Below are 25,571 nucleotides of genomic sequence, written 5' to 3' on the forward strand. Positions count from 1 at the left end.
GAATATTTTTGAGGCATTCTTGCTTCTGAAGAAAATACCTTCTACTTTTATTATATACTTTCTAGGTATGCTTGTGCAGGGAAATGGAAAAGATTTGTAAACTAAGAAGCAGCGAGGGGAATACTCAGGAAAATGGCAATCACCAGCACACTGGTCCCAAACAATTGTTGGAGTTGCTGGAATGATAGGTTGTTGAATCCTTACGGACTTGATACTGACAGCTGGGAAGAAGTGAGATGCATTAACATTAGAATTGCAACATTTCTCAGATTCAGGGAAGGTTTAGATTAGATTTTAAAATGGGGAATTTAACTCCTTTATTCTAAAAGCAAAAGGGTCAGGAAATTAGAGGCCAATTGGCTTAACACCTATCTTAATGATAATATTGGATGTTATTATTAAAGATCTTATAGCAGTTCGAAGAATATAATGTGATCAGGTAAAGTCAGCAGGGCTCCGTGAAAGGAAAATCATGTTTTGACCAATTTATTGCATTCCTTTGAAGAAGTGACATGCACTGTGGATTAAGCAAAACTAATGTATGTATTATTTTAGATTTCAGAAAGCACAGATAAGTTGCTGCATCACATGCATTTTGGAAAATAAAAAATCATTGTGTCAGAGGTAATACATTATTATGGGTAGATGATTGCCAGTCTAACAGAACAGAGAGAAGGCATAAAGGGTGGCACATCAAAGACTATTATGCAAAATTAACCCAATATGACACAACATGCTGGAGTAACAGTGGGACAGGCAGCATCTCTAGAGAGAAGGAATGGGTGACGTTTCAGATCGCGACCCTTTTTCGGGCTGTAGACTTCAGGGTAGATTTCAGGGTGGTGATGACATGTACAAACTAATAGGAAACTAATAGGAAACATGACACACTAGTGAACCTGAGGAGTACCTTCAGCAACAGACTGGTTCAACCAAGATGCAGTACAAAACACCACAGATCCTTCTTCCCTGAGACTATCGAACTGCACAACTCCTCCCCCTTCTGTTGTGGGGTAGACTGACACCTCCCCACAACCCCCCCCCCCCCCCCCCCAAATCTCTGCACATCCCCAATCCTTTCCACTCGTCACTTTAATTTCATGTTTCAAGTATCTTATGTTTTATGACTGTTGGCAGATTAATTTTCTTCCTGGAATAAATAAAGTTCTATCGTATCGTAACTGAGGATAGGCATAAATGACTCTTTTTTTTCTGGCTGGCACGATGAAATAAGTGTTGTGGTACTGGGATCAATGCTGGGCCCTCAATTTACTACAATTTAAAAAATATGATTGGACTGAAGGTATGGTTGCTAAAGTTGTAATTGATAAAAAGACAGAAGAGCAAATTGAGTAGTAAAAATGACACACGCAGCCCATAAAATGATTTAGATAGGTTAAGTGAACTAGCAAAGAACTAGCAAATGAAGAATAATATGGAAAAATATTAAAATGTTTACTTTGGCAGGAAATGTAAAAAGAGCATATCATCTACATGGTGAGAGATTGCAGGGCTCTGAGATGCAATAAAATATAGATACCCCTGTGTTAACGTGACTTCAAAAAGGCTAATATGCAGGTGAAGCAAGTAATTGAGAAAACTACCAAGATGTTATTTATTGCAAGAGGAATTGAATATAAAAGTAGTGAGATCATGCTTCAAATGTACTAAGTAATTGTGAGACCACATCTGGTGTGCTGTGTGTAATAATGGTCTCCCATGTTAATGATGGATGATAATGTGCTGGAAGCAGTTCAGAATTTTACCAACACTTGCAACGGGTGGGCTGGTTTATGAAGAAAGTTTGGAGAAGGTAGGCTGTGTCTGCTGCAATTTAACAGAGTGAAAAGGGAATCAACAGGAACATACTAGATCCTTAACAGAGCAGATGTGGGCAGTATGTTTATATTTATGGGAGAATAGAGAACTCTGGAGTAATTATGGACAAATCCAGGGTCGTTTCTTCCAAAGAAGAAATTAGGTCATTTCTCAGAGGGTCACAAACATTTGGAACTTCCTTTCCCAAAGTGTGTGAAATATTTCTAAAGCAGAGGTAGATGGTCTCTCGATATGCAAAGAGGTGAATGTTTACTGTGAATAGAAGAGAGTGTAGAGTTGAGAGCACATACAGAACGAATATGACCTTATTAAGTCATGGAGTAAACTTGAAGCACCAAGTGGCTTCCTCTAGCTCCTGGTTTATAAATTCATGTTTTGTAATCCCCATCGCCATTTTACCAACCAGAGGTAAACGCAAACTCCTTATACTCACATCAATGTAAATTCTCTATACTAATAGTTTGCTTTAACACTAACAGGAAAGAACATCACTGGGCAATTCCATTCTTAACATCATGGTCTTATGAATGAAAATCAAAGTGCAGCCAATGTGTTAGATTCTCATACTATACCTGAAATCAGAATACATTAACTGAAATCAAAATGCATTAACTGAAATCAGGAACTCAGAGAGGGGTTTCAATTCCTGCTGTACATGCAAAAAATATCTGATTTCAGGAATTAATATATACAATACCATTTATACCATTTATTGTCATTTGAGCCTCAGTGAGGCTCAAATGACAATATATATTGAGATAAAATAGAAAAATGCAGGAAGCACTTAGCAGGTCAAATCAGATGGGCTCAGTGAGAAGAAAAACATCAGCTTGGCCTATAACCGACATGTTAACTCTTTCTCTTTTTTTCCAGCAACTGTCTGACCTAATGAATGCTTTCGGCATGTTATGTTTTTATTTCAGATTTCCAGCATTCGCAATTGTTTTGATTTTCATTAAAGGATATTGTTCCAATACAGCACATCATAAAGTATCAACTCTTGTACTCAATACAACGTCCCAATGAAGGCAAGTGTAACAAAGGTCTGCGACATCACATTGCCCACAACGATATACCTCCAGGGAACCATCCGCCTATACTCTGTTCCGCAACGCTTTCCAGGGCTCTACCATTGAGGGTGCAAGTCTAGCCCTGGCTTGACACACCAAAGTGCAACTCCTCACACATGTCAGAATTAAATTCCAGTTGTCATTCTTTGGCCCACCTTCCCAACTGCGCTAGATCCTGTCGTAAACCTAAAGGGGCTGTCCCACTGCGGCGACCTAATCCGCGAGTTCAGAAGCGTTTAGGAGAGTTTGAAAAAGTGTCATGTTGAAGACCCTCGTCGACTATGTAGAAGACCTCCTTCGACCTCCTTCGACCTCCTTCGACTATATTGAAGACCAGCTTCAACTACCTTCGGGAAAAATGAACACCGAATAGTGGAGATTAAAGACAACCTCCTTCGATCTCCTTCGACCTCCCTTCGACTATGTTGAAGACTATCTACGACTACCTTCGACTACCCTCGATTACCTACAAATAACATGCCGACTAAACCTACGAATAAAAAAAAAAAATCAATTTTTTCCATGGCAACCTTTTTTTTTTAAACTCGCGGGCATTTTTCAGCATGTTGAAAAATATACTAGCTGAGGCCTCGAGTACGGGGGGGGGAGGGGGGGGACTACTCTCTGAAGGAGAGTTGAGGGCCTGTCCCACTTTCACAACCTAATTCACAACCTTTTTTACTCGTGGACATTTTTCATTAGGCTAGAAATAACGCCCCGACCTACTTGATGGCACGAGTACCTACGACTAGCATCACGGCCTGCTATGACCTAACCTACGACCTCCTACAACCTCGTGACGACCATGCTGCGAGTATTAGTCAAGGCAACCACGGCAGAGGTCGTGAATTAGGTTGTGAAAGTGGGACAGGCCCTTTACAAAGACCTCCTAGGACCTCGTGTTGACCATGCTGCGAGTATGTCGAGGGCAAACTCTTCTGAACTTGCGGATTACGTCGCTGCACTGGGACAGCCCCTTTAAATATCCTTAATCAGTGTCCATAATATCACCAATTTTGATGTTACCTGTAAATTTACTAACAATGTTAACTACATTGTCATCCAAATAGTTCATGTGGATAACAAACAACAGTGGACCCAGCACTGACCCATGCAGCACTCCACTAGTCACAGATCAGTCAGGTCTTGGGGAATTGGCCACTTTAATGCACTTTAAAACCACCTCCTGTTTGGTAACATATATAATCTAAGACATCACAACACCTTTGCCTCAATTCCTTAACTTCCATAATCTTCTCCTCAGTAAAAGCAGATGATAAGTATTCATTTAATGTCTTTCCCCATCCCTTGTGGCTCGATACAAACAAAGGGCATGCTGATTCTTTGAGGACATTCTCAAGCCACCCTTTAAACATAGCCATAGAATGTCTTAGGATTTTTATCCTGCTTTCCAGATCCATTTCATGTCCTCTTTTTGGGCTCCTGCCTGCCTTCTTATGTGTCCTCCTACACTTCTTATACTCATGGAGATATTTGCTTGATCCCAACTGCCTACACATGACATATATCTCCTCATTTTTTCTGACCAGAACCTCAATATCTCTCATCAACTAGGGTAAACCTGCTAGCCTTGCCTTGAATCCTAGCAGGAACACGCTACCCCTCTACTCTTTCTTTCTCACGTTTGATAGCCTCCCACTTGCCTCACATCCTCTTACCTAAAACAAACTCTCCCGGTCAACCTCAGGATGTTCCTACTTAATAACTCCAAAATTGGCTTTGCCCCAATTTAGCACCTTAACTCTTGGGCTTGTCCTTAGTTTAGTTTAGAGATACTGTGCGGAAACAGGCACTTCAGCCCACCAAGGCTGCGCCAATCTGTGATCCCCGCACATTAACACTACCCTACACACACTAGGGACAATTTTACATTTTTTTTTTTAATACATTGCCAATTAACCTACAAACTTGTTCGTCTTTGGAGTGTGGGAGGAAACCAAAGATCTCAGAGAAAACCCACGCAAGTCATGGGGAGACCGTAAAAACTCCTTAGAGACAAGCACCCGTAGTCAGGATCGAACCCGGGTCTCTGGCGTTGTAAGGCAGCAGCTCTACCTCTATGCCACCGTGTCACATCCTAAAATACTTTAAAATTAATGGAATCAAGGTCACTGGTCTCAAAGTGCTTCCCTCACTGATACTTCAGTCATTTGCAGTACCTCGTTCCCCAGGAGGAAGACCTAGTGTCCTCTCTAGTAAACGCCTTTAAATATTTAACAAAAACCATACCGTCCAATCCTTTACACTGTGGGAGACCCAGTTGATATTACTGATGTTGACATATCCCACTAATTCTACACTATTACTTTTCTAGCTATCTGCAATCTCCTTACACTGCAATCTCTGCTCTTCTAATTTAAGATGACTACTTGACTTCCATCAACGTGATCTTTCCCAACGTGTTTCTAAGTTCTACTCGTGAAGCCTCACGGGACAAATCCCCAAGAATATCCTCCCTGAGCACTACAGTTATATCCTCCCTGATCAAAAAGGCCCTACCTCCACCTCCACCCCCCAATCTCTCTTATCTGTATCCCTGTCATGCCGGTGGCATCTATATCCTGGCACACTGAGACATCAGTCCTCCCCTACTCTTAGTAATATTTCTGTAATGGCTACAATATCCCCCGAGCCAATTCATGTCCCCATCTTATGTTAAGCCTTTAGCATTGAAATAAATGGAATATAAACCAACAATCTTTGTTGAGACCATGTGGGATAATCTTTGTGTGCAAGATACAGAATTGCAAGATAGAGCCATCTAGCTAACCAATTGTTTCCTTTGCACAAACAATAATACTCTTCCATCTCCTTAATTGTTAATTCTCTTTTACTTCTGCCTTGAATCTGTACTACAGCGAGAAGGCTGGAGAATAGAGTTGAGAAGAGAAAATAGATCAGCCATGATCGAATGGCAGAACAGACTTGATGGGCCAAATGGCCTAATTCTGCTTTTGGTCATATTTGTTTCTGCTTCAATCCCTAGCAGTCTCCCAACAATCCTCATGTCGGTCATTGATTCCCCTCCTGTTTAGGTGCAGCTCATCCCTCTTGTCCAGGTCACATCTGACCCACAAGAGATCCCAACGATCCAAAAACCAAAGCTCCTGCCCCCTGCACTGGCTCCTCCGCAATGTATTCAAATGGCCTGTCCAACTATGCCTGCCTTCACGGGCACTCGGCAATGGGAGTAATCCAGTGATTCCCACCGTGAAGGTCCTGCTTTATCTTCCCATTTTTTTAAAATCATCAAGAAATAAACAGGAAACGGCCTGATCTTCAGTTCAGTTTAGTTTAGAGATACAGCAGGGAAACAGGCCCTTTGGCCCATCGGGTCCGCACCACCATCGATCCTCGTACACTAACACTATGCTACACATTAGGGACAATTTACAAATGTTACCGACGCTAATTAACCAACAATACTGTATGTCTTTGAGTGTGGGAGAAACCGGAACACACAGAGAAAACCCATGTGGTCACAGGGAGAACGTACAAACTCCATACAGACAGCACCCTTAGTCAGGAGCAAACCTGGTCCCGACTAAAATGGCTGTGATCAAGTGTCCCGAGAAGGGAACTACACTTACAGTGCAAGCAGCCTGGCTCTTCATTTTGCTGGTTCCATCCGAGGCAGCACTTATAGGTGGTCTGCAGCTCTATACTGTACACCTGTCTATAGGCAGTGTAGTAACCAGTCCTGCAAGGAAAAGGAAGTGTTTCAATACATCAGGCACACAGGAATCAGTTAAATATCCAGACCCGTTCATTTGTTTATAATACTGATACATTAGCAGGGAGATTCACATCCATCTTTCTCCATATAGCAAATATTTAATGATGGACCAACCAGGGATACTAAATGTTACTTTCTCAGACAAACACACATTGATTTCACTTTTTTACATGCTATCTATCTCGGGGTTGAGTGGTGCCATCTGCTTCATGATGTCCTGGTGCTGTGTTAGCCATTCGTCATGATGCAGTTTCATTCATAAGTAAGCTCGGCGGATGAGCAGTCCTCGCCTCTCCTTTTACAGGCTGAGATGTTATAAAATTAATTATCCACTGAAGCCAATCAGTTTAAAAGAATTAGAAAAGCAATCCAGATCCTGGCTCTGTCCATAACCACCCACCCTGCTGGTCCCTAGTGTTTCAGACCCCAGTGCCAACTGTATTTCAGACTCCCTGCTCTGGCTGCACGCGCCGCTTGCACTGTCGACCCCTGGCCCACATCCCTGACAAATGAGTAAGCCATCTACCAAACCCATGGGATTTCCATTCTGATACCAAATTATTGGAGATTTTTTTTCTGCTTTAATCCCTGGTCTACATTAAGGTGAAGCCACATTTAGAGTATTGTGTTCTGATCTGGGCGCAATGTTATAGGAAAGATGTTGTCAAGCTGGAAAGGTGCAGAGAGGATTTTCAAGGACGTTGCCAGGACTCGAGGGCCTGAGCTACAGCGAGAGGCTAAGCATTTCTTTGAGGGGCAGGAGGATGAGGGGTGATCATATGTACAGGTGTATAAAATCATGAGAGGAATGAATCGGGTAAACGCACAGAGCCTCTTGCCCAGTTGGGGAATAGAGACCCAGAGGACAAAGGTTTAAGGTGATGGGGGGAATGATTGAATAGGAACTGGAGGGGTAACTATTATACACAAGAGTGGTGGATATACTGTATGGAACAAGCTGCCTGAGGAAGTGATTGAGGCATATATCATCGCAACTTTAAGAAACTTTTAAAGACAGGTACATTGATAGGCCAGGTTTGGGGGGATATGGGCCAAAGACAGACAGGTGGGAATAATGTGGGTTGGATATGTTGGTCGGTGTGGACAAGTTGGGCCAAAGGGCCTGTTTCCACACTGTATGGTTCCATGATTCTACCACATATCCGAATTGTGTTGAAAGTAGGATTCACGGTCTTTGGTTATTCAGCCCCGTGTTAGCGGCAAGATTGATAAAATTGATCTTACCTTCTCTCGTATCCAACACACCACCGATGTGCAGTACATCCCTGTTTCCACACTTTAACCATTCGTGTAAAGGCCTGCACACAGGGCTGTCTGTGTCCCATCATGGCCAGTGCCTGCTCTGCACACACATGGGGCCTGCCCAAAAAAGAGCAAAGTGAAAAGGTGCATTTTATATCATTACCTGGATTCCATGATCCAGAGTTTCCAGATGTTATTACTCGAACTAGTTAAAAAATGCTACCCCCATGTCCAAGCAAACAATCCGAATGATGCAAGTTCATTATAAACAGTACCTTATGCATAGGTACAAATTTATTCTTACAATAAAGATAATAGCCCAAAGTGTTCCAGATAAAATACATTAGGATATTCATAAAAAATGGGATGCATGGTAGCCAAGTGCATCTGTTTCTTTGCTGTACATCTCTATGAAGCTTATTCTACATACAGTATAACCTTGTTAGCAAACCAAATTTGATCAATTTTGTCATTTCTTTCCATGAGGTACCTTACAGGCTTTAGTGCGAAATACGGCCATGTTTGAGTGCACCTGAAATTGGTACAATCCAATTTCTAGATAATATATTTGAACTTTATTGATTAAAGGTGGGATGTGGGTTCCTTTTCTACTAGTTCCCTTGTTTGATTGATAAACATTCACTATATTCCAATTATCGTCACATGATCCTTGAAGGATTATTCACAATCCAGAAGAGAGAACCACAATGCTGGAGTAACTCAGCAGGTCCGACAGCATCTATGGAGAAAAGGAATAGGTGACGTTTCGGACCGAGACCCTTCTTCAGATCTGACGGGACTCGACCTGAAATGTCACCTATTCCTTTTCTCAGAGATGCTGTTCGACCTGCTGAGTTCCTCCAACTCTTTGTGTCCATCGTCAGTTTAAACCCGCATCTGCAGTTCCTTCTGACACCTTCACAATCCAGACCTGATCTTTGAAGTTGTCAGTGCATGGACAAGGCGAGTATGCCTATTGTCTATAAAGTGTTTTAAAAAGAAAGTTGAGTTTTACTGAGAAGGGAAGACATAACATGGGGTGACATGGGTGAATTAACTTCATGTTGTGTATCACTAGTTTGTTTCCTTATAACTTTGGTTCCCCAGAGGTTGGCATGATGACTGCCAACTGGTGAGGACATTGTATGAGGCTGCACCATCTAGTGGAGATGTTCTGCCTGACAAGCAATGCTACCATTCCATTTACCATCACTCTGATGACCGCTTAGTAAATTACCTCATGACAACAAACCTTGACTGCAAAATTTATCAAGTACTTTATGAAAAAGATGTGCACATTAGAAAGTCCATCAATACAGTTATGAATTATCATAAGGAACTGGAAACAAATCCCTTCAGCATACAAGATGTGAAATTCATGGTATGTTGAGTAAATACAATTTGATCGAAGAGACTAAAGTTTACGGTCACTGATGGTTGTTAAAGAACGTTAATAACATTGTTAGAAATTACCTGGTATGATTTCATAAAGGCTAAAGGAAAAAAAAAATTGCCTTTTAAATATGGTTGCAATTTGAATTATGATTTAGAAAATAAAGCAGTCAACTTCCACAAAGCTAGGCGTGACAAGCTGCAAAGAGTTAAAAAAATGGTATTTTGTTAAACAATTCGGATTATATAATTTTAAAAGCACACAAACCCATGGAGGTGGCATGATGGTGCAGCGGTATAGTTGCTGTTTTACAGCGCCATAGTTCTCCGCGCGACCACTTGGGTTGTCTCCAGGTGTTCTGGTTTACCTCCCACATACCAAAGACATATAGGTTTGCAGGTTAGTCAGCTTTGGTAAAAATTGTAAATTGTCCCTAGCGTGTAGGATAGTGTTCGTTGCGGGGATCACTGATCTGCACAGACTCGGCATTTATGGTGTGTGGGAGCTGGGAAAAGAGTCCTTGAGGACACTATCCCAACCTGAGGTGCTGCCACAAATTGCTATCTAGCCTCAGGGAAGTAGATGGCCAATCATTAACCATGGCAAGACCTTCCAACTATCAGCAGCAGTTCTTGCTGAGATCAACCAATTAAGAGATGCAGTGACGTTGGGGTTATGCTTGTGAGACAATTCTAAAACTGCAGAGGTGACACATGCCAGAGCCAATCCCTGCATCTGCACTTGTGAAGATTATTCTCTGGTAGAGCTGAATCAAACAGGTGCAGATCCTCGCCAGAGCATGATTTATTCCTATTTTTACACATTAATTAATTTAGTAGTGAAGCACTGGCTTGGTAGTGCACTGAATTGTCAGCCCAGAATATGTGCTCAAATCTGCCGCGTTCAGTCTCATCGCTATCTGTGTTGCTTTATAGCCATTTAGGATTTATCAATCAGAACATCACCCTCATCAGTATGGAACTCTCAGCCCTATATTTCCACATCAATGTTCCTGCTCTTCTACCTTCATTCAACTCAACATCGTCAATAGATCTTTTATTTTTATTTTTTTCTCTTCCTTGTGTTTTTCTTCAGATCCCCTTCAGTGCATCCATTTCAGCTTTTCCTTATGTTAGCATCCACATTCTAAACTCTTCTGGGTGAAATAAATGTCATCCTATTATACATATTAGCGACTATCTTACTTCTCTGTCTCCTAGTTCCAGTCTCCCAAGTGAAATCATCTCCGTATGTTTGCTCTGCCAAATGATTTAATAAGCTAGTAGCATGCACTTAGATAAACCTGGTTGTGATTAACAATGGTGTAGGATTCCTGTCAATAGGCCACAGCAAAGAAGGCTGGAGGAACGCAGATCCCGGATAATATTCCATACAACTGTGTTGGATTATTTTGCGGTTTCTAAAAGCAAGACGATGTAATTCAGCCAGAAAGATGGCATAGCAGGGCATTGGCTGACTTTACCATGAACACACAAAACCATTCAGGGGACTGGATTTAATTTATAATATTCCCAAACCTTCAAACCTTCACATTCTGGTTGAAGGATCAAGCATCATAATGGATTTGTCACTGATTCGTCTGATCCAGAGAAGACTTATGATCTGGGGAGAGGTTTTAAGTCCCAAACTGGCAGCTGGGGATTTAATTAAAACCAACTGGAATAAAAAGCATTTAGAAAATGATGGATGTTCAGTTAAAACAAAAGCCCAATGGTTCATGAGCATTATTTAGTCATGGAAATTAGAGGACATTAGCTATAAGGTTGGACAAAGTTGGATTGATTTCTCTGGAATGTCGGAGGCTGAGGGAAGACCTGCTAGAAGTGTGTAAAATTATGAGAGGGTAGACAGTTGTAACCTTTTTCCCTTCAGGGTGAAAATGTTAATGACTGGAAGGCATAGTTTTAAGGAGAAACGGGCAAAGTTGAAAAGAGATGTGCGGAGGAAGTTTTTTTTTTTTTTACATAGAATGGTGGATGCCTGGAGCACGTTACCAGGGTCGTGATGGAGGCACATACGGTAGTGGTGTTTAAGATGCTTTTAGATGGGCACATGGAGTGGAGGGCTGTGGACCAAGTGCAGGCAGAAAAGAATAGTTTAGCTTGACATCATGTTCAGCACAGAGATTGTGGACCAAAGGGCCTGGTCCTGTGCTGTACTTTTCTATAGAAACAAGGAACTGCAGATGCTGGTTTTCCAAGGAAAGACACAAAATGCCAGAATAACTCAGCGAGTCAGGCAGCATCCCTGGAGAACATGGATAGGTCAGGTTTCGTGTCGGGACCCTTCTTCAGACTAATCAGTTTGAAGAAGGGCCCCAACCCAAAATGTAACCTATCACCAGGAATGCAATTATCCATGTTCTCCAGGGATGCTGCTTGACCCGCTGAGTTACTGAGTGACTTTGTGTCTTGTACTTTTCTATGTTTTATGAAATCTGCTTCTCTCTTACCTGGTTTGCTCTGTGTGGGGCTCCAAAGCCATCACTGATTTATACCTGCTCTTTGAGATTGCCTAGTAATTCATCAGGTATATCAAACACTAAGTTGTATCCAAGTAGTACAATAATGTACAAGAATAAATGTGGTTTCACCTCCTGAGATTCACTTTGACAATGGACTCTAGAGCAATAAGAACCAGAATTCTGAGAAACTATGATAATAACAACATGGGGTCAGGAAAGCCATGTTAGCAAGACGAAGGAGCTGGCGACTGACTTGAGGAAACAAGGTGGGTGTACATGCCATAGTCAGCATCAATAGTGCCAAAGTGGATTTGGTCAAGAGCCCCAAATTCCTAGGCATAAATAGAGCCAACAATTTGTCCTGGATCAATGACATTGAAGTAACGGCCAAGAAAGCACACCAATGCCTCTACTTCCTCGAAAACTATGCATGTCTCCATTGACTTACCAACTCCTCAGATGCACTGCAGAAAGCATCACAACTTGGTCTAACAACAGAAGGAATTGCTGCAAATTGTGGATGTAACTCAGTCCATCACACAAACCAGACTCCTCCAACGCCCTCTCTCCACCCTTCAACTCCATCTTTACCCTTCATGTCGTCTTGAGAAAGCAGCCAGCAAAATCAAGGACCATTTAAACCCCAGTAAATCCGACTTTTCCCCTATTCTGTCGGGCAACATATACAAAAGCTTGAATCAGAATCAGAGGCAGATTCACCTCGCTGTTCTCAGACTACTGAGAAGGGTGGCACAGTGACACAGCGGTAGAGTTGCTGCCTTACAGCACTGGAGACGTGGGTTCGATCCTCCTGACTACGAGTGCTGTCTGTATGGAGTTTGTACATTGTCCCCATAACTGCATGAGTTTTCTCCGAGATCTTCAGTTTCCTCCCACACTCCAAAGACGTACATGTTTGTAGGTTAACTGGCTTGGCATAAATGTAAATTGTCCCCAGTGTGTGACGGTAAGATAGTGTTAATGTGTGCGGATTGCTGGTCAGTGCGGACTCCGTGGGCCGAGGTGTATTCCGTGTTGTATCTTTAAAACTGTGAACTACTGAACAGTCTCTCCATAAGCTAAGGGAGAAGTCCTAATCTCCCAAACTACCTCATTGCAGCCCTTGCACTTTTCTTTAATCTGCACTTTCTCTGTAGCAGTAACTTTAATACTGTATCACTACATTCTACACTCTGCTATATTTCTCTTTACACTTCTTGTTGTACTAGTGCATGGCTTGACTGTACAACATGTAGTATGATTTGACTGGATAGCAAGCAAACAGTTTTTCACTGTATGTCGGTATACGTGAAGCCTCAAACAAGTGGGTAGTAATTCCCTCTACTTTTTGGGTTATTGCAAAGGATCTGATTACAGCAAAGATCTAGCAGGTCATCCCATGTATATATTTCATAATTAACCTTATTCCGCAGCTCTGCAACTCCTTTCTCGGTTGTGGAGACTGCAATGACTATTTCTCTCTTACAGACAGTACATTGGCACAGTGGTTCAAGCCTCTGCCTCATACTTACAGTAACTGAAGTTCAATCCCGTTCCCTGCTGCTGCCCGTGTGGAGTTTGGACTTTCTTCCCGCAACTGGGAGGGTTTACCCTGACAGCACCAGTTCACATCTCAAACATTAGCTGCTGTTAATTTTCTCTGAGTGAAGGCGGACAGTAGTTGAATCATGGGGAGTGGGTGAGCACTTGAGAGGGCGGCACGGTGGCGCAGCGTTAGAGGTTCGATCCCGACTACGGGTGCTGTCTGTATGGAGTTTGTACGTTCTCCCTGTGACCGCGTGGGTTTTCTCCGAGATCTTCAGTTTCCTCCCACACTCCAAAGATATACAGGTTTGTAGGTTGATTTGCTTGGTAGACCTGTAATTTGTCCCTATCGTGTGTGTAGGGAAATGTTAATGTGCAGGGATCACTTGTCGGTGTGGACTCGATGGGCTGAAGAGCCTGTTTCTGCACTGTATCTCTAAAACTAAAACTACAGAGGAGATGGAAAAATAAGTGGGGGGGGGAGTGGGCATGGCCATGGTCATACTCCATAAGCCATGACTGACGATAGACTGAATGGCCTGCTTTTCGGTTGTAAGAAAACATAAATCCAACATTTCCTATGTTATAACAGCAACTAAATCACATCATTTTTAGACATCCCCAAAATATGCAAGGCTCGATTTTATTTCTTTAATTTCCCATTTGGAAACTTATTCTCCAGAACTAGCCAAGCTAATTCACCGCAGCTATAACTGACAATAACCAACAAACTGAAAAATTACCTTGGCAATTTTCAAAAATTAAGTCAATCCTAAAATGACTAAATTAGCCTGCTGTCAATCTTCTGTAAAACTATGGAAGGCACCTTTGATCATTTTATCAAGTAACAATCACTCACATTTCACCTGTTCATCTGCTTTTGTCTTATTTTCTTTCAACAAGACTTGGTTGCAGATAGCACAATGAAGTAACACTCCATGTGTGCAAGTGACTAACTTTGACATCAAAGTGTTAATGGACCAAGTGTGGCATAATGGAGGATGAGTGGAATTAGATTCCAGAAGAACTTTGGAAGGTGGTTAGGGGTTGGGGTTGAGATGAGACTCTGCACAGTCTGTAATCACATCAAGATTGCTGAAAGATTCCAAAGAAGTGTTCCAACCCAAAATATCACTTATCCTTGTTCTCCAGACATGCTGCCTGACCCACTGAGTTGCTCCAGCACCTTGTGTCTATGTTTGGTCCCAACCCGAAACGTCACTTATCCATGTTCTCCAGAGATGCAATCTTGATGTGCTGAGTTACTCAAGCACTTTGTGCCCTTTTTTTTGTAAACCAGCATCTGCAGTTCCTCGTTTTCACAGAAAGATTGTTGAAGGCCAGCCATCTGAACATTACTGGAAATTTCCTTTTGGCATGGTTTTATATCCTTGACAAGCATTGTTCTACATGTTTTAATGCCTTCATCAAACAAGGCCTTAATTAATGAGATGACAACCTCATGTAATTTCCTGCAGTAGGAAATATTTTTAACAATCTTAAATTCCAATTGGAGGTACAGAGGGATATGTTTGCAAAGAATATGTATTATTTCTTATTCTAGTTATTCTGTAGATACCACAGCAGTCATGGGAGTACTTCCCTCCATAATTTACATTCTTTCCTATGTTTGGAAAATATTTGATAATCACTCACTATATCTCCTACATTTCACATCCTCTCTGCACTAGGTGGCCTCAATATTGTTGTGGAAATAAAGAGGCGCAAATCTATGTATTTTTCTTCGGAAATTCAATTTCTATGCTACAGCAATTTAGCAGATGTTCATCTCCAGCTATAAATATGTCTGCAGCTGTTTTGACAAAATGTACATATTGTGGCATGTGGTGTATCCATCAACATCAGTCAGCCAAAATCCTTGGACAGAACATCCTGTAGTAACTGGAGTTACAGTACTTTGATCAAATATAACACAGAGTTACATGAATTTACAACTCAGAATCAGAGCAATGAGCTCAAATCAACAATTGTGCTCCATTTAAGGCTTCTCCCATCTTATCTCATCCAACACATCAGTATATTCATATCTCCCTCATGCATGTCTCTCACTACCTTATTAATGTATTTATGCTATTCAACTGTTCATGGGGTAGCAAACTCCACACTTTAACTCCTCTTGGGGTAAAGTGCTTAACCTATGCCCGTTAGGTGATTTATTTGTGGCCATCTCACACATTTGGCCATAGCTGTGAATTTTGCAAGAATTGATCTGTATTTTATACGATACTATACGGAAAGACTTTATTCATCCCCGGAGGGAAATTGGTCTGCCAAACAATCACAACACACAAGGTACACAAAAACGTGAAATTAAAAGTGAAAACAAAAAGAAAAAGACAAGCGACTGTTGGCTGGCTGCCATGTGCACAGCGTCTAAACCAGAGCGAACAAACAAACATACGAACGCAGGCTTATCCCCAGGGCAGAGGACTCTAAACTAGAGAACCCCCTCCCCCACACCGGGTCCCTCTTTGTTCTCCCGCCGTCCCTCACAGCGGTCCCCACACACCGGGTCCCCATTGTTCTACACGGCAGTACCCCCCATGCCGGGTCCCCATTGTCTTCCTCCCCCAATCAACCGTTGATCGCGGGTTGATCACGAGGCCCCATTGCCACCAGCCTCCGAGGCTCCCATTGCCGTTGAGGCTCCACTGCCGTCGAGGCTCCTGCTTTCGCTGATACTTACGCTGCCGCCGAGGCACTTGCTGCCACCACCGAGGATCCCATCGCCGCCGCTGCTGCTCCTTCAGCCCAAACAGGCCTTGCCGCCCAGCTTCTCCGGCGTCGGGCCTACCGGGGCGCGATCCAGTTGGCTGCGCAGTTGTTTGGCGGGTGGATCGGGCACACGCAGCTCCCTGGGACACTACTGCCGTGCGTGCAGCTCTCCGGAACACGTCACTTCTTGAAAATTGAAGATAGACACAAAATGCTGGAGTAACTCAGTCGGACATCTCTGGAAAAATGGAATGGGTGACATTTCAAGTAGAGACACTGCTTCTCGATCCGAAATGTTACTCATTCCTTCTCTCCAGAAATGCTGCCTGTCCCACTGAGTTACTCCAGCATCTGCAGTTCCTTCCTACACACTTCTTGAAACTGCTCAGCCAGTTCATTTAGTCAGTAAGATTGACAAAATCATCAAAACTCTTTCTGACACATTGATCCTCACCTAATAAGTAATGGTACAGAATTTTCAATGCTGCCTCTTTAAAAAAAAATTTACATAATTGAACAGGTGCCTAATGTCGCTGCCATTGACTTATGACCAATTTGTGGGATCCAAAGGCAGTACTGGACTAATGATAGTAAAAGAACCACAGATATAAGTTTGCAATCCAGCTTTGATTTTCACCTTTTACAAATACAGATGTGCGACCTGCCTTCCTCTTCAAAACGCTAATGGGCCAGTGTAAAATGATTGTAGTGTGGGTGAGTGATAGAATCTGGAGGAACTTGATGGGAACATAAAGGATGAGATACTTGGTGAATGAGATTGCTTTGTGAACCGTCATAGACTTAATGGATCAAACACCCTCATTCTATGTTGTAATGAAATCTGTATTACAGGTAGAACACGCATCTCCGACGTTGTTCATGAACTTGGGGTACTACAACAAACTTTACAACCGATGAAGGACATTAAATTTAATCAATGATGTAACTGAGGAGGAAGTAGATAATTGTAGAATGACTTGTTCATACAATTTCAGAGCTACACAGCATGGAAACAGGCCCTTCAGCCCATCTTATCCATACAGACCAAGTTTTTAAATACAGGGCTGGTAACACGCCTGCATTTGGCCCATATCCCTCAGAACCCTTCCAATTCATATTTCTGTCCAAATGATTTTTAAAAGTCATAACTGTATCTGCTTGGAAACATAGAAAATAGGTGCATTCGGCAGCACTGCCATTCAATATGATCATGGCTGATCATCCAAAATAACTACCCTATTCTGGCTTTTTTCCCCATATCCCTTGATTCCTTTAACCCCAAGAGCTAAATGTAAAGGGCCTGTCCCACTTGGGCGTCATCTGCGCGTCACGCAGATGGCACGCGAAGATTTTGTACATCCCAAAATCCTGGGGCGCCGCGTGTGACCGCACGTCACTGCCTATGTCACCATGCACCATGCGCATCATACGTGCATCATGCGCGCATCATACGTGCATCATGCGCGCATCACGTGCACGTGCACGTACGCGCAAATGACGCTCAAGTGGGACAGGCCCTTAACTCTCTCTTGAGAAGCCTTCTAAGGCTTCCTCTGACAATTCATTTCAGCTACGGACTAACATTTGACTGATAAAGTGGTACTGTGGTTCCTTTTAAATCTCTCCCCTCACTTTAAACCTGCACACAGTACTCCTCGTATGGTCTCATGAGAAAACTGAATACAATCTTAAGCCTATATACCACAGAAGTTGTCCTGTTACAATTAAATACAGGTAAAGGTACAGATTAGGAACAGCATTAGGCAAATTGGTTCTGCACTGCCATTTAATAACCTCATGACTGATCTGATTTCAGCCATTCTGTTGTATTCCCCGTCTATCTGTTGAATCCTTTCATCCCTTTCCTTATCGAGCATCGATCAATCTATATTGCCGTAAAACAGTTTAAAATCCACAATTCCTGAGAAAGAAAATTGCCTCAAATTGTCTTGTAGGAAATCCTTTATTTGTAAACAATGTCTGCAGTTCTAGATTTTATCACGAGGTAATACCCTTTCCACATCCATCCTGTTAAGACCCCCTGAAGTAGCCTCTTGCTTTTCTTAACAGCAGATGAAAGCTTAGCCTCTCTAACCTTTCCTTCGAAATTAACCTGCCATTCGGAAATTGGACCAGTAACCCTTCTCTGAACTGGTTCCAATGAATTAAGATCCTTCCTTAAATAAGAAGACAATGACTCTACATAACACTCCAGATCAGATCTTACCAATGTCATGTTTATTGCCTTACATATGGGGTATTTAATTCCCCATACAAAAGATTAAAACATTCTGTTAACGTCCCAAATTAATTGTTTTTAAAGCCTTTTGTAAATCATGCTCTAGGCCACTTGGATCCTGCTGCCCATCCGAGTTTGACCATCGTTTAAATAATATGTTACCTTTTTACTTTTTTTGTCAGTGTCCATTTTAATATTTTGCATCATTATTTTCTATTAGCAAAAGCTTTGACCACTTATTTATTTTCCTACCTGACTGTGTGACATTAGCAAAACATAGCTACCATACACTTAGTAATCATACACATAATTCCTTGAGCAAGTGAATAATGAATATTGTAAAAAGTTGGGGCCCGGGCACAATCTTTTAACTCATTAAATCTTACCAATCAGAAGAAGGTTTATGTATATACTATTCACTTCAATGTTACCTCCTAAGCAATTGTTTTCCATAATATTTTTTATATACAATCATGAGGGATATTATAAATTCATGAGGGGACTAGATAGAGTGAATGCACAGATTTGTTTACCAGAATGCACAAAGTCGGGTACCAACAACCAGTGGACATAGTTTGAAGGTGAAAGAGGCAAGATTTAATAGGAAACTGAATTCCATTTTTCTTTCCCATACAGATGGTGATGGGTGTATGGAACGAGCTGCCAGAGGAGGTAATTTTGGTAGGTACAATAATAGCATTTAGAAGACACCTGGTACAGGTAAACGGATAGCAAAGTTTTAGAGGGATATGGACCAAACATGAGCATATGGGACGAGCTTAGATGCGGCATCTTGATTGCCATTGACAAGTTGGGCCAATGGTGCTGTATGACACTGACTCTAAATGCCTTCTGGAAATCTCAAAATAGCACAGCCAGCAGTTCACGTCTATCCACAAAACACATTAATTCTTCAAAGAACTTCCAATAAATTGGTCAAACATGATTCCCCTTTAACAGAACCAGGTTACCTTTGCCAGATTACCTTGACATTTTCTAAGCTCACTGCTATAACTTATTTAATAATAGGTATTAACATTTTTCTATTACAAATGTAAGTTATGGTACTGTGGTTTCTTGATTACTGTCTTCCATTCCTACACCACAACCACATCTGTTTTGCAATAAAGGAGTTACATTCACTTTTTTTTCCAAACAAACTGAACCTTTCCTAAATTTAGAGACTGTAGGAAGGTTAAAGCCAATGGAATAACCATCCACTTCTTTGAGAATGTAGGATGAGTTCTAGCAGTATTTGGACATTTGTTACCCCAAAGCACCAATAATTTGCTCAGCTCCACTTCGTCGATAATTGTGGTTTTCCTGGGTTAATCCTACCTTTCCATTTCCTGACTTGCACTTATTTGGGAGGTTGTTACTTGCACAATGAGGGAGAAAAACTGGAGACCACTTTACAGTTTCTGAAATTTTATTTGATATTTCCATTTACTTTACTTGCATCTAACCACTGCAAATAAAGTTACTAGGGGAAAGTTGCTGATTCATAAAAGTTCTAAAGGATTGGCAATAGTAACAGGTCATTTAGCACACTGGCCCATTTGGCTGTTTTAAGAGTTCACTCGAGACTTTAGAGATACAGTGTGTGGAACCAGTTCCTTCAACCCACCAAGTCCACACCAACAGCGATCACACTAACTATCCTGCACACTAGGGATAATTTACACTTATAATAATAATATAATAATAAACTTTATTTATAAAGCACTTTAAACAACTGCAGTTGCCACAAAGTGCTGTACATGAGAACTCATGGACAAAAAGTTATTACAAACCATTAAAAACCGTAAAACGAAGGACTAAAAACAGTAAAAATTAAAAGACATTAAAAGCACTAAGAACAGGAGCAATGTCTCAGCCAGTGTCGAAAGCCAGAGAATAAAAATGAGTTTTTAGGGAGGATTTGAAGATGGACAGCGAGGGGGCCTGTCTGATGTGCAACGGCAAGGTGTTCCAAAGTGCCAGAGCAGCAACAGAAAAGGCTCTATCCCCTCTGAGCTTTCGCTTAGACCGTGGTACCTCAAGGAGCAGCTGATCATCTGACCTGAGGCACCGGGCAGGAGCATATAGGTGGAGCAGCTCAGAGAGGTAAGGCGGGGCGAGCCCATTCAACGATTTGAAAACAAATAAAAGAATTTTATTACAGAAGCCAATTAATCTATGCCTTTGGATTGTGGGATGAAACTGGAGCACCTGGAGCAAACCCACCTGGTCACAGGGAGAATGTCCAAACTCCGTACAGTGGGCACCCATAGTCAGGATCAAACATGGGTCTCTGGCGCTGTAAGGCAGCAACTCTACCGCTGCGCCACCATACCGCCCTTCAGCACAATGCTGCCACTGTGCCACAGATCAACAGAGTGGATATGGAGAAGATGTTGCCCCTGACTAAAGAGTCAACAACATCGGGATCACATCTGAAAATAAAGGCTAAGCCATTTCACACTGAAGTCGAGAGAAATGTATTCATTCGACAGGTGATTCATCTTTGGAATTCTCTTCCTCTGTGGACTGTGAAGGATCAGACATTAACTGTAGTCAAAACAGAAGCGAAATAATATCTGGAGATTAAAAGGAATCACGGACATTAGGATAGGGCAGGGAAATGGTGTACAGGTAGAAAATCAGACATATTTGGTTGATCAGACCAACATGACTGGAGCATGACTGAGTGGGTGACACACTGGTTCTAGTAGTAGCAATGCTTCCTTGGTTATTTGTATCCCTCAATTTGCATCTCGCAATACCCAGTTTTTATTTTACTAAGTCGATCAATCTCAGATTTAAAACGTAATAGCTTTAATTACTATTTGCAGAACATACTTATTTCCTACCATTGTAGAATGGGTATTTGGGAAAAACAATCTATAATAATTAATATAAAATAATAAGGTCATGGAGTTTATTGGTTTTCAAATGTAGAAAACATAAAGACGGATGACTTCCTTCTCAGATGCACTGTCGAGACTGTCTATAATACAAACTTCTAAATATGATTTACCAGAGAGGAGATATTGGTGATATTAAAGGTGGTTAAATCCTCAGGTTCCTGAGAAGATTACGGAGAGTCGGTCTGTCAAGGAGGACTCTCTCGAACTTCTACACGTGCACAGTAGAGAGCATGCTGATTGGTTGCATCATGGCTTGGTTTGGTAACTTGAGCGTCCGTGAGAGGAAATGAATGTAGAAAGTTGTGACCGCTGACCAGTCCTTCATCGGGTCTGACCTCTCCACCATCGAAGGGTTCTATCGCAGTCGCTGCCTCAAAAAGGCTGCCAATATCATCAAAGACCCACACCATCCTGGTCACACATTCATCTCTCCGCTGCCATCAGGTAGAAGGTACAAGAGCCTGAAATCTGGTACATCCAGTTTCAGGAACAGCTTCCCCACAGCCATCAGGCTATTAAACACGACATCAAACAAACTCTGAACTATAACAGCCTATTGCACTTTATCTGTTTATTTATGTGTGTATATATATATGGGCTACGGTATATAGACACACTGAACTGTTCTGTATTTATGCTTACAATATTCTGTTGTGCTGCAGCAAGCAAGAATTTCATTATCCTATCTGGGACACATGACAATAAAACTCTCTTGACTTGAGGTTCTGTCCAAATGCATCCTTGAATTCTTAGGGAAGTTTGGGAAGAAATTGCAGAAGCCCTTGTGTAGATATTTGTATCATCTTTATTAACAGGTGAAGTTCAGGAACACTGGAGGGTGGCTAATATTGTACCGTTACAAAGATAAGGCTGGAAACTTAAGGCTGGGGAGTCCAACACCAGTGGTGGGAAAATTGTTGGAGGGAATTCTTAGAAACTGAATTTACCTTGTCTGAACATCTGGATGCCCGCAGCGGCGACTGCGGAGGGTTGAGGTCCTGACCACGGGGGAAAATGGAGGAGGACTGCCCAATTTTTGTGCCTTCCACCACAGTGATGAATGCTGTGGTGGATGTTTGTGTTAAATTTTGATTGTGTATTGTGTGTTCTCTTTTTATGGTACCACTGCTGGCAGATTAATTTCACTTGCACTTGACTTGACTACTAGCATTTGTTTAGGCATGGTTACTGTGGCTTTGTTCATGGGGAAATTGTGCCTTATGTATCTGATAGAGTTATTGAAGTGATCACCAAGAGAAATGATGAGGACAGGGCAGTGGATGTTGTCTATTTGGAGTTTTGCGAGGCATCATGCATGGTAGTTTAGTCTTGAAGGTTAGATCATGTTGAATGATCAATTGAATTCAAAATTAGCTTGGAAGGAGTCAAAGGGTAGTTGTGAAGTGTTATTATTCTGATCGCAGAACTGTGACCAGTGCAGTGGCAAAGAGGTTGGGGCTGAGTTTACTGCTATTTCTTTTGACCTACATTAACAATTTGGATGGCAGTGTGGTTGATATTGTCTGAAGATTTGCAGATGAAAAAAAAAATTTGGTGGCATGGTGAGCAGTGAGGAAAGATATCCAAGTTTACAATGGGATCTAGATCAGTGAGAAAGTGAGCCAAGGCATGGCAAATGAAATTTAACTCTGCCCTGGGAAGTGTTGCACTTTATGTCAAACCAGGGCAAGATGTACACAGTAAATAGTAGAGCCCCAGAGTGTGGTGTGGAACAGAGACATCCAGGAGTAAAGGTGTTGATTCACAGAACGTGGTGAGTCAGGTGGCTAGTGTGGTGAAAAAGGCACTTTTGCCTTCATTGGGAAGGCTATCAAGTACAAATGTTAGGACGTCATGCTGCAGCTTTACAAGTCGTTGGTGAGACCACACTTGAAGTACGGTACTGTGCGCCGTTCTGGTTACCCAGCTACAAGAGGAAGTTATTAAGTTGCAGAAGAGATTCACCAGGATGTTAATGCACTTGCAGGTTTGAGTTATAGGGAATGTCCGGAGAGGCCGGGACATGTTCTTTGGAGCATAGGAGGCTGAGGGATGACCTTATTGGAGTGTATATGATCATGAGGGGCACGGATAAAGTGTACACTCAGTCCCTTTCCAAGGGTAGAGGATTCTAAAACTAGAGGGCATAATGTTAAGGCGCAAGGGGAAAGATTAAAGAGCGAGCTCTATGCCACTCAAAAGGGCAATTGATATCTGGAATGAGCTGCCAGTGGAAGCTTTAGAAGCAAATGCAAATAAGACTTTCAAAAGACAAGTGAGTAAATATATGGATAAGAAGGGTTTGGAAGGACAATGGGATTAGCCCAGAGTGGCTACTTGGTCAGCATGGGCAAGGTGGGCCGAAGGGCCTGTTTCCATGCTGCATTACTTTATGACTGTACCCAAAGCATATCCCCTCGGCTGGTTCACACTGACCCTCCGAGACAAAACCAATATAATATGTCTTTAACTCAGATACACGGACCAATTCTAGGACAGAAAGTCGCCAAAGGGTCTCTCTTTACTCATGTAAGGAACTCATGAAACACGTTTTCCCTGAAGCTTTTTTTTTTTGAGGGGTGGGGATGATTACAGGTGCCGAGTTGGCAAATATCGCGTATCATTTATCACAGAGCAATTATTCTTCATCGAGATGGGATGCAAGGGTTATGTATAATCCAACATAGCCAAAGGAATCCAGAAGTCATCCCCATTAAATTAAATCTCAATGTAACAGAAATCAATTATGATTTCAACTCTTAACACATCCAAGAGTTAAGAGATCTTTGATTTACTTAGAGATCTAAAGTAATCTCTAAGGCAATAATAGAGATATGGTCTAATAACTAAGGTGTGGAGATGCCTTAGAGATAAGGCAATCTTAATTAGAGAATCCCAATTAAAAAATAAGGTAACTCAATAGAGATCTATCTCTAGGTAGAGAGGAACCCACAAAGTCACATTGAGAATGTGCCCTAACACACACACACAGTACGACAGCGCTGCGATATTGAACTTGCGCCACCTCCGCACACAAATCGCATCCTACAATCAGGACGAGTGTAACAAGGTTAACCAGAAACAGCTGAAACCCCTTACGCACACCAGGTGCACTTTATCCAGCTATTCAGTTCAGAGGGCTATTCCCAACATCAAAGTTTCGCCTCCAACTCCAGTATCCTGTCACCGAAAACACGCCGTCAATAAGAAAACACGAGATAATCCCCGATCAGTAGTCGACAGCTGAAAGTTTGGGACAGACACATTCCCTCTCACACACACACACACTCTTTCTCGCACACGGTCTCTCTTTTTCGCTCTCTCTCACACTCACTTTCTCTCTCACTCTCTCCCACGCACTCTCTCACACTCATATTCTCCCTCTCACACTCGTACACTCTATCACACACTCCCTCACACTCGCCCTCTCTCACTCTCGCACTCTCCCACACACTCTCTCACACACTCACTCTCTCTCACTCTCTCCATCTAACCCACTCTCTCCATCTAACCCACTCTCTCCATCTAACCCACTCTCTCCATCTAACCCACTCTCTCCATCTAACCCACTCTCAATCTCGCACACAATCTCTCACTCACACTAAAACGCAGCTCTGTCAACCGCGCGAATTCACAAACCCAAACACTCCCGTGGGCAAAAGTAACAATCGCCCTGTAACGAGAGGTGAACGGTGAGAGCGGACTGGAATAAATGCCACTTACATATCGGGTTGAAGTTCCACTGCAAGTCCCAGTCTGATGGCCAGACAGTGAAGGCAGACCAGCACGACTTGTAAATCCATCTCTGCCCAGCCACAGCCACAGCCGTGAAGGGTCGGTGCGGGGGAGCTTTGCAGCCGCCGACCACCACACACACACACACACCCTCTCTCTGCGCTCCTGAGCTGAACTCCCCACTCCAGGTCCCCGGTCCCGTCAGCCTCTAAGTTCACCTCAAATGCCCGCAGCTTCCCAAACCAACCGCCCGCTTGAATAGGATGTCGCTGGGTAACAACGAGGCGGTGACTCCGAATCTGGGGGGTCGCTTTGCCCCCTCTCACAAATAGATAACGCTGTCTCTGCCTGACTGTGGTGTTGGCAGAATCAGCGGCTGTCTGGACCGGCTCCGACCGAGCACTAACTAACTAACTCCGCCGCTCTCCAAACCCCAAGCACACTTCCGCAAGCAGCTCCCTCCCAGCATGTGATCCTCGGGAGCCATGGATACTGCACACATACTCGGCGGGGTCTTTCCGGCTTCGTTGATCTGTGCTGCTGGTTCTTTTACAACATCTAATCTGCGTACAACTTCATGCCCGAGACTGCGTGTTTCAT

General features: G+C 42.5%; 1 protein-coding gene across 3 annotated transcripts in view; it reads right to left on the reverse strand.

Moving 5' to 3' along the window:
• LOC116979988 (multiple epidermal growth factor-like domains protein 6) overlaps positions 1-25,511 on the reverse strand; it is a 322,278-nt gene extending 296,767 nt beyond the window's left edge. For 2 of the 3 annotated variants that reach the window (XM_033032016.1, XM_033032014.1), the window contains exons 1-3: positions 24,960-25,510; positions 7,912-8,046; positions 6,521-6,630 (exon numbers count right to left, since the gene is read on the reverse strand). In XM_033032016.1, the coding sequence (XP_032887907.1) occupies positions 6,521-6,630; positions 7,912-8,046; positions 24,960-25,039 (325 nt within the window). In that variant the 5' untranslated portion in view covers positions 25,040-25,510. Of the gene's footprint in view, positions 1-6,520; positions 6,631-7,911; positions 8,047-24,959 lie in introns of all 3 variants that reach the window. The other variant, XM_033032015.1, reaches the window with a different exon arrangement.
• Between the last annotated feature and the right edge of the window lie 60 nt (positions 25,512-25,571).

Source organism: Amblyraja radiata, chromosome 13 (assembly GCF_010909765.2).
Source record: "Amblyraja radiata isolate CabotCenter1 chromosome 13, sAmbRad1.1.pri, whole genome shotgun sequence".
NCBI classification, from domain to species: Eukaryota; Metazoa; Chordata; class Chondrichthyes; order Rajiformes; family Rajidae; genus Amblyraja; species Amblyraja radiata.